At 42.4% G+C, this 10,637-nt stretch overlaps 1 protein-coding gene across 1 annotated transcript; it reads left to right on the top strand.

Annotated features, from left to right (window-relative positions):
* The first annotated feature begins 458 nt into the window (after window positions 1-458).
* On the top strand, window positions 459-2,044 carry LOC132189052 (spermidine hydroxycinnamoyl transferase-like). Its single transcript, XM_059603534.1, has 2 exons — window positions 459-1,209; window positions 1,458-2,044. Exons 1-2 carry the CDS (start codon window positions 459-461, stop codon window positions 2,042-2,044), a joined length of 1,338 nt encoding a protein of 445 aa, XP_059459517.1.
* The last annotated feature ends 8,593 nt before the right edge of the window (window positions 2,045-10,637 follow it).

The raw sequence follows: 10,637 nt of genomic DNA on the forward strand, positions 1-10,637 counted from the left end.
TTTTTTATTTTTTATTTTATTTTATTTTATTTTTATTAATATTATGCTCAAAACGATGTTGTTTTGGGTTGGGTGGTGATATAGTTTTGAAGCCCAAAACGGTGTAATTTTGGAGTCCAAAACGACGTAGTTTTGGTTGAGGGTAAAATGGGTATAAAAAGTCAACTTGTTTGACTTTAACGTTAAAAGGGTCCAAAGTGAGAGCAAACCAAAATTCAGGTGGCCTAAGTGGGAGTTTTGAAAATTTAGGGGGTGCTTGTCAAAATGCCTGGAAGTTCAGGGGGCTTTCTGAAGTTTTCCCATAAATAAATGTGAAGAATAATATTATTCCTAGTTGTCAAGGTTTTGGCTAACGAAATATCAAGCCACAACTATGGCAATTTCGTCTTTAAAAACCAACAACAATATTGCTATCACATAAACAACATTCCCTACTTTTTCTCACCTACAAGGAAATAATGGTGATAAGCTTCAAGGGTTGCTACACAGTGAAGCCAGCAGAGGCAACATCAAACGACACCCTACCCTTATCAGAATTGGATCAAATTGGCACCATAATTCATGTTCCCACAATCTATTTCTACCAGTCGACGCTAAACTGGCTTTCACCACCTCACACCATAACCAACACCCTTAGAGACTCATTGAGCCGAGCATTGGTGCCTTTCTATCCTCTAGCAGGCCGCCTGCGGTCGATTGCTGGAGGCCGTCTCGTGCTTGACTGCAATGCCGAGGGGGTTCTGTTCTTTGAAGCCGAATATGAGGCGAAACTAGACAACATCGACCACTTGACTCAATCTCCAGAGTATCATTGCCTTTTCCCAAGTGTAGACTACAACATCCCAATCCATGAATTGCCATTAATGTTGGTGCAACTCACCAGGTTCAAATGTGGGGGAATTAGCCTTAGCCTAACGATATCACATGCTGTTGTTGACGGACCAAGCGCCCTGTACTTCACTTCTGAGTGGGCTAGGCTTGCTCGGGGTGAGCCATTAGGGACGGTGCCATTCCTTGAACGTAAAGTGTTGCAAGGTGGGGATCCCCGACCACAGACTTCTCCTAGCCTCGACAATTCAGAGTACAACCCTCTACTGGTGTTGCCCGAGCAATTGGACAGTGTAGAGGAGGGAAAGAAGGAGAATACGGTGGTTACTCTAAATCTTTCCACAACCCAGGTTGAGAAGCTCAAGAACATGGCGAATGATGGTAATGTTCAATCACCACTTCTCTCAAAAACTTAAACTGATAGAAAATGATCAATTTACTCGGTATTCTAGCACTCCCTCTTGCGTGTTAGCTCGAACTCTACCTTAATAAATAAGGCCCAACATGTGCAGACTCAATGTTCGAACTTAGGACTTTTGATTCTGATACGATATTAAGTCACCACTTATCTATAAAACTTAAGCTAATAGGAAATGATAAATTTAACCATTTAATTAATATTGTAACAGGTAAAATTAGTGATAGTGGCCATGCTTACACTCGGTACGAGACGGTAGCTGGACACATATGGAGATGTGCATGCAAGGCACGTGAACTCAAAGATGAACAGCCTACAGCAATAGCTGTTTGGGTTGACTTAAGAAACCGCATGAATCCGCCGCTACCACAAGGGTATCTCGGCAATGCAATTCTTGATGTTATTGCAAGGAGCCATGCGGGGGAGTTGATGAACAAACCATTAGGCTATGCTTCAAGAAGGATAAGACAAGCTATCAACAAAGTGACGGATACATATGTGAAGTCAACCATTGAATTTTTGAGAAATCAGCATGACTTGACGCGCTTTCAAGCAATCGAAGGGCCTTTAATTGGAAACCCAAATGTCGAGGTAGTGAGCTGGTTGACGCTGCCAATCTACGGCATTGATTTTGGATGGGGCAAGGAGAGTTACATGGGGCTGGGAGCGCATGATTGTGATGGAGACTCAATAGTCCTTCAGAATCCTATTGGAGATGGATCTTTGATGGTGTTGTTGTGTCTGCAAGTGGCTCATATGGATGCGTTTAAGAGGCACTTCTATGAAGATATCATATAATTTGTAGGGGGAAAGAAAGGAAAGGAAAGAAAGGAAAGGAAAGAATATATTATAATATATAATATTACATGCTTCTGAAATTGACAAACTAGGTAGAAAAAAAAAATCATTATTAAGAAAATAAGCCTATATGCATGATTTCAAGTAAGAAATTTCTTGAATAAATAAATATACTACAATGCAGTTGAAAAATGTAGCGATTTGGAAAAATTCATGTTTGGAATCAATCCTTGCCGTTTTCCTACCTTCAAAGTTGGTTAGGATCGGATCATTGATAGGATTTCATTTGTAATAAAGTCTCTTCAAATGTAATACTTTGGTCGTTAGGGTTACGTTTGATAACTAATGCCTCATAAGCGCAAGGAAACATAAGGAGACCCAGAGCTTTAAATGTAGCTAAATGATAGTTTAAAACATTAAATGCATAAACATAAGGTCAAGAAAAATTTAAAGGTTAATACATTTTTTTTTTAAATTTTTTATTTACATGCCTGCATAAGGGGAGGGAAATGAAGGAGGGGAATTCGATCTAGTGATCTCTGTTTTATGAGACGTGATTTCTAGCCGATTGAGCTACCTCTTGGGGAGTAAAGGTCAATACAAATTAAACCCATTTAATGTCATAGAGGTCATCATAGTGCCCAAAGGCACAATACCTAGTGTATGACGTAAAAGATGCTCGTTTGGGTGGTGTGACTTTTTTCTATTCTACTCAACTTAACTCAAAATTGTGAATATTGAGGAGAAAAAAGATTTAAGATTATGTTTTGGTTGTTTGAAGAGTATAAAATCTAATAATAAAAAATCTAATTAAAAATTAAATAATGTATATTAAAAAAAAAAAAAAAAATTGGGGTGGCTAGGCCACCCCCGAGGTTTGTGGGGGTGGCTCAACAGTGGTTTTAGGGTGGCTCGACCAACCCGAAAATAGGCGGAGGTAGCTGAGCCACCCACTGAAAAACCACTCTGGGATGGCCAAGCCACCCTAGGGGGTGGATGGGCCACCCCTGAAATGGATGGGCCACCCCCGAATTTTATGGGCCAAAAACTGCATAAGGTGGTTGATCCACCCCAAGAGGGTGGATTGGCCACCCTCAAAAGTAATGTGGGTGGTCTGGCCACCACCCCTAAATATCTATATTTTTTAATTTTCTTGATTTTTAAAATTTTTATTAATGTTTTTTATTAGTTGGGTTGAAACATTTTGAGTTGAGTTGAGTGTTACTAGTGTCAACTCAATCTAAAAAAAGAGAATCAAAAGTTGAGAAGAGTTGGGAAGAATTGCCTTCCCAAACCCCTTGGGGATCAAAGGTCAATACAAATTAAACCCACTTAATGTCATAGAGGTCATCATAGTGCCCCAAGGCACATAAGATGTAGGACATAAAAGTCCTAAAGGACTTTTAAAAAAAAAAAAAATACTTATTTTATAATCATGTTCCTACTAGGAGTATATTTACTTTCCCTACTAAGATACATTTACTACTAGAACTAGGTTTACTTTAGAACAAGTATTTCTCTTCTATAAATAGGCTAGTTTGCAATGTAAAGCTCACTCAATTGAATTATTATCAAGTCAAAGAATTTCTTTCAAATACTCTACGAAGTTTTATTTTTCTTTTAGTATGCAGGCTTTCTTTATTTTTTTAGTCAAAAGATGCATACGCTTCTAATTGTTGTTACTTAGTCTTCCGCTACGTCAGTTGGTATTGGAGCATGCTTTATCCTATTCATGGCCAATCAACACAACGGTGACAATCCCTGTAACGACGCCACTCGTGACAAGAAAGCTCTTTCAAGAGCCAAATTCCAAGAGTTCCAGTTGCAAGAGATGATGGAATGCATGCAAATGGGTCCTATTTGAAATCACAAGGACAATCTTGCTTAAGATGACATTGGGATCCGAGTGAGGCCTATTCATCACCAATGACCTGCACCCATAAACCAACCACGAGCTTATGACAATCTTAGTGACGATGAAGACTTTGCTGAAGAGGTGTTTGAAGGGGACGTTGGGGTAGATCGAAGGGGTGGATTACATAGAGGTGCCAGTCGTGGAGGTGCAGGCTTTAGAGGCTACGAGCGCAGTGGCGCTGGCCATATGGATAATTCGATGAAGGCGCTAGCAATCAGGATGCTTATGGAGAGCAACCCAGGTTTCAAGATTACGGTAGGGAGGAATCCCATGAATACCGGATGAAGATTGATCTCCCATCATTCAACGGGTATCTTCACATCGAAGATTTCTTAGATTGGGTGATGGAGGTAGAGAGGTTCTTTGATTATATGAGTACTCTTGAGGATCGCAAGGTGAAGTTGGTGGTGTACAAGTTCAAGGGATGAGCTTCTGCTTGGTGGGAATAGTTACAGGTTTCTCGAGCCCAACAAGGGAAGGGACTCATGATGTCATGGTTGAAGACGAAGCAGCTACTTAAGACACGGTTTTTACCACCAAACTTTGAGCAACAACTATTCCAACAATACCAAGAATGTCGACAAAGAGGTCGAAACATCCAGGCGTATGTTGATGATTTCTATCGCCTATCCACGCGGAATAATCTCACGGAGAGCAAGGCTCAACAAGTAGCAAGGTTTATTGGTGGATTACATGTGGCGATCCAAGACAAGGTCTCTATGCATCATGTCTTCACTTTGACTGAGGCAGTTAGCTTGGCAACTGATGTGGTATTTTTGTGTCCAAAAATATCAATAATAAAAATTACCACTCGCAATAGTACGAATCTTGTAGGATAGGTCTATACTGAGGGTGTCGAACCTCAAGGACTACAGGGGTTTAATTATCAAAATTTGAAAGATTAAAATTAACTTAATTCAAAGAGAATGATTTGTTTGTGTAAATTCAATGTGCATAAAAATAAACGGAAATAAAGGGAGTAAATTTATGAGAGAGAGAGAGAGTAGGGTATTGACTTCACCACAATCCGCACATCAATGGTTAACCATATTTAATTCTAACAATTCATTCTATGCATGTTATAATTTCAACAAGAAAACATATAAAAATAATCTCATACAATCAATGGAATAGCATAACCCACCTTCGGTTGGCACGGACCGTCTACTTAAATTACACTAAACTAGGGTGTAGTACGGTCCGTCTTTCCTAGATATGGTCTATCTAACCCTATTGATTGCATGCCAATTAGGAACCATTGTATAACCATCATTCTTATAATCACAGAAAATAAGAATGATTTGAGTTCAATAATAGTAAAATAATTTTTAAGACAATATAAGAATTTTACTAATATTGAATTGGAATTTAAAGAACAATTGCATTTAATATGAAGAATAGAAATCAATTATAGCAATCCTCAGGGTTATATAATCAACATGCATAAATTGAAAGACTAGAAATTAAATACAATCAAACCATTGTGTTTGGAAAGGGCTACATCAATACCCCACAATTGGGTTTAGCTGCTCATGATCTTCTAGGCTCTACAGACAATTTACTGAAATTTTAGCTCTAAGAGGCAGTGTGTCTGTTTACAATGTTTAGAGCCCTATTTATAGGGATTTGAAAAATCCTAAAACCCTAGAAATCCTTAGAAAATCGGCAGTCAGTCTCCCAGTCCAATTGGGAGACTGAAAACCAAGCCCAAGCTGGAAAAGGATTCTTGTTGTGCACTGTACGCCCGTGTGCGCTCGAGCGCACTGCGCTCGAGCTTAGCTTTTGTGCGCACGAGCGCATTGCGCTCGATCCCTGGCCGCAGAAGCTCGAGCGCAGGTGCGCTCGATCCCAAGGGTACTACGATCGATCCTAGCTCTAGAATGCTCAATTTGTTGTCCTTTTAAGCCCAATTTCCAATGGTTTGTCACATAAGACCTGAAACATAAAAACAAAACAAAATCAAACAAATAACAATGCTAAGGAATTAACATATGTAAATTAAGGGGCTTGAATGTGCAACATTCGGCTCTTATCACACCCCCCAACTTACATATTGCTAGTCCCTTAGCAATATAAACAGAAAATAAATTGAAAACAAAAAGATAAATCCAGCTTTTGTGGGATGTACGGTTGTATTTAGCATATGCAACAAGCCTTTTAAACCCCTAGGAGTTCCCTAGGGGACGAGTGAAGTCTCGTGAGGGTTTTCCAGGAATGATACCCACAAACATTTTCTAACCATGTAATTCCTAAGAATGCAATCTCATGACCATCATGGTTCTCAGTCATTAACAGGCTTAATAAAACAAACACCAGCTTCACAATTTCAGGAAATTACAACTTAGTTTCAATCATGGCAATTATGAGATATTATAGAATTCAATTAGTGTATGTGAACTCAACACATAGTCAAGGGATTTCAAAACTAATCTCAATCATGGATGGATCAATCTCAAAATTCACTGGACTCCCCATCGGATAAAACAACCAAGGCAACAATTTCCTCCTTTTTTTTTTTTTTAGCTCACTTTGCTCCCTTAAGCTTTCTGATTGACCCATTTATTGAGTGTTAGGCCAATGACTCCCAAACCATATGGTTTTAGGGCATTAGGTGTAAAGACACCCCTAAGGATTTACTACTCGGGTCAAAAAGGCTACAAACCTTAGCTACTTTTTTCTTTTTTTTTTTTTTTCTTTTTTTTCAATCAAACCAAACTTCTCACTTTTTGACACGAACACTCACTGCTTAATGAGGCAAGAGGTCCGGTTACTTGGTGGAAAGTTTAAAATGATTTTTTTTTTTTTTTTTGGAATTATGCCAAGGTCATTTTCCCACTAAGTTACCCAATTTATTCCAAATATTGAAACTAGACAGTATTGATTCTAGATTTTATGCCCCACAGAATACATACTGGTGTGCATGTGAAAATCAAATTGAAACAAGTAATATTTCATGCTGCCAATGAAAGTAACACAATTTTAATTCCTTAAGCAAGTGATCATGTGTTTGTCATATTAAGCCCATCAATGAATTTCAAATCACAATAGAAAATCAATTGCATGCTCAGAATTAACATGTCCCACACCCCCCAACTTAAAATGCACAGTGTCCTCAGTGTGTGGAAAACAACAACAAAACAGTGCAAGGGATAAAGGCACCTAACCTGTCACTGTGGCGTAGAAGAAGATTCCCCGGTAGCAGGTGGCAGTTGTGCTAAAATGGCGCGCAGCAGCTCTTGCAGGGCTTCAAACCGTTCATCTGCCCGGCTCTTGTCCTCCGCCCTCTGGGTAGCAAGCTCAGATCGAAGCTCTTGCAGTTCTTGCTGGAGGGACTCATACTGTGACATGGTGATAGTAACGATCGGTGGCGTTCCCTCTCGGTTCACCGGCTCAGCTGCATCTGGCTCAATGTGTACAAGCCCATCAACTTCCCGAACGACCTCAGCTGCTGCAGGTTTCCGACGGCGTCTCGGCAAGGGAATAACTCTGGTTCCACTGGATCAGGCCAAACTGGGGGTGTCTAGAGATCGGCCCATCAGCGGGTATACCCTTAATGCCGCGGGTCTGCAGGATATAGATGAGGAGGAAAGGGAATGGAAGCCCCCATGAAGACGAGCCCTGTGTGCACCTCACAATCGCCCCGTCCCAGAACTTATGTATCTGATCCCAAATGAGCTGGGGGATGAAAATCCAAAAGCCTCTCTAAAAGGCGTAGAGAGCTGCAAGGAAGGGGCCACGCCGCTGAGTCTTGTGGCCGAAGGGACACACATTCCGCTGCAAGACAAAGTCCACGAACCATAGGCAGGAAGGCAACAGGACCTTGCTTGTCCAATTGCGGAGGTCGTCGGTGTAACGGCCGCGGCACAAATCGTCCACAATATATTGCAGTGTGAGGTCGGACGGTAGGTCTGAATACCGAGGAGAACCATCCCAAGCCAAAATGTCCGACGAGCAAGTATGCGAACATTGCAAAGCAGCAGCAATGTCGTCGGGTATTAGCTCAACATCCATGCCCGCCATTGATGAAGAAAGGAGGCCCGGCCGAGTACCGTCGAAGGTAAGGTGGGCATAAAATTCCCGGACCAGCCCTTCGTAAGCGACGGGGCTGATTGGCTGGAATAGGGCAGTGAGGCCGCGGCGTTGACATTCTTTGACCGCCCACTTAGTTGCTTGGAGGCTTCAGAAAACGGTGTCGACGGCAAAGGAGGTCTCCAAGATCAGCTTCCGTTGCTTCCCACGGCGTGGTAACGGTTGGGATGGGGCCTCGGGGGTGGTCTCCCGAGTAGGGGAAGAGCGGGATGTGGAAGCAATGGCCGAAAGCAAGGCCGGGCTTCGTTAAGGCATTTTCTCGAACACTTGGTGGGCACTTCAAAAGAAGGGTGGTCAAAAACCACGTTGCTCGGCAGCCCAACCCCTGCAAAATGAACAAAAACCAACACAGAGCAGTCTGTGTACCCACGGACTGCTGATTACAGAAAAAATTGGGACAAAAATGGGGACTGTGAAGTGGTTGGGAGAAGGGGAACTATGGGAGAAAAATTTGGTCGGAGAGGGAGAAAAAGAGTTGGGGAAAGGCCAGTGGTGGCGGCGGTGGGAGTTTCGGTGGCCGTAGGAGGTGCGGCGGTGATTAGCTGGCGTGGGGCGGAGGTTCAGTGGTGGGTGAGGGCAGTGTGGCGATGGGGAGGTGCGGGGAAGGGTTTGGGGGATTCGGCGCTTGGGAAAGAATTGGAGCAAAGAAAAGGGTGTCGTGACCTAAAATGGTCATGTGAGACCCCTGAACATGTGCGCTCGAGCGGCACTAGCATGCGCTCGATCGCACTCGTGTAGAGGGTGGAATGGATGTGCGGGAATACGCTCGAGCGCTCCTGAAGGTGTGCTCGAGCACATTCGTGCAAGTGTGTGGCAGTGTGGAACTGCTGCGCTCGATCCCACGTAGCGTGGGCTCGAGCACAGGCCCGTGGTATGGGATCGAGCGCACAGTGGGTGCGCTCGAGCCCAGGGTTGAACGCTGTTTTCCACTCATCTCGAGGCCTGATTCTGATTTGGTGATACCCACTTTTAAGGTCAATTTTGGAAAAAACCTTAGAACCTGCTAACTGATCTAGCATGTCATCTAAGCGAGGAATCGGGAATCTATACTTCACCGTGATTCGATTCGTGGCTCGGCTACCAACACACTTACGCCACGACCCATCCTTCTTTGGGACTAAGAGAGCAGGAACTGCACATGGACTCATTCTCTCTCGGATGTAACCTCTTTCCAGTAACCCTGCCACTTGGCGTTGCAATTCTTCAGATTCTTTCTGGCTAAGGCAATAAGCCGGTCGATTGGGCAAGCTTGACCCCAACACGAGGTCAATGTGGTGTTGTATATGTCTCATGGGTGGTAAACTAGGGGGTCGATTATCTAGCATCAAATTAGCAAACTCTATAAGCACCTCTTGTAACTCTATGGACACTTCATCATCTACGTTGGCACCTTCTTCACATGGCATCAAGACGTATACAACTCCCTTTTCTTTTGCTTCCTCTAGGAATTGAGACATTGATAGGAGATTAGTTCCCTTTTTAATCACTGGTCCATGAATGACTCTTTCTCGTTGAGGTGCTAATACCACCTTCTTTCCTTTGATGTTCAAGGTATAGGTATTTCGTCGCCCATCGTAAATAACACTTCAATCATACTGCTAAGGCCTACCTAATAATAATTGACATGCATCCATAGACACTACATCGCACCATGCATTATCAAAATATTTTCTACCGATTGAAAAAGAGACCAAACACCTCTTATCTACTGTTACCTCACTCCCCTTTTTTAACCATGACAATTTGTATGGTTTTGGATGGCGATCAATCTTTAGCTGAAGCTTCTTAATTGCTTCCTCTGACACCACATTCTCACAACTACCATTGTCAATAATAAGCTTGCAAACCTGCTCTGCGATTTTGCAAGTGGTATGAAAGATATTGGTTCTTAACTAGTCTTCTTTGGAATCATCTTTTGGAGTAAGGAAGCTTTTTCTGACAACAAAAGTTTTGTTCCCATCTCCATACAAAATACTCCCATCATTACCTTCATCAAAAATAGGATTTCCGATGTAGACTTGCTCTTCTACTATCTCATCCTCAATCAAGAGATTCTTACCCATTCTGCTAGCAGATTTTTGGCAATCTGTCGATCGATGACCGGGCTCCCCATATCTGAAACAACGAATGTTGGAATTGGAACTCTGGCCTTACGTAGATTGAGGATTAGGACAAGGCTCTTGAGGAAGGGTTCCTTGTGTATTTTGATGTCCTCTTGGTGTAGATCTGGTATTATTCCTAGCTTGTTGCTTTTCTACAGTCAAGGCACATTGGTAGGCTTCAGAAACCGTCCAAATTGAGTGGAGACTAAGGATGTTTTGTAGGGACTGCCACAAACTGCCCAGGTACCATGCCACTAACTGCTTCTCAGTCTCTGAGAAGTCATTCCAAGCAACCAACTGGTAGAACTCTTCGGTGTAATCATCAACAGATCTTGCACCTTGTCTCAGCGTATGAAGTCGCTGAAATAATGTCTGTGTATACCCGAAGGGTAAAAAGTGTCCCTTCATCTTCTTCTTTATCTTCTCCCAATCACAAATCTTTGGCTTGCCTTGTCTATCTCATGATCGCTTTAGCTGCTCCCACCAG

Source organism: Corylus avellana, chromosome ca8, assembly GCF_901000735.1.
Source record: "Corylus avellana chromosome ca8, CavTom2PMs-1.0".
Classification (NCBI taxonomy): domain Eukaryota; kingdom Viridiplantae; phylum Streptophyta; class Magnoliopsida; order Fagales; family Betulaceae; genus Corylus; species Corylus avellana.

Bases quoted from the DNA above. Each gene is read 5' to 3' on its own strand.
- LOC132189052 (XM_059603534.1), top strand. From the start codon at position 459: ATGGTGATAAGCTTCAAGGGTTGCTACACAGTGAAGCCAGCAGAGGCA. The intron at 1,210-1,457 runs GTAATGTTCAAT...ATATTGTAACAG, and splicing joins CAAGAACATGGCGAATGATG to GTAAAATTAGTGATAGTGGC.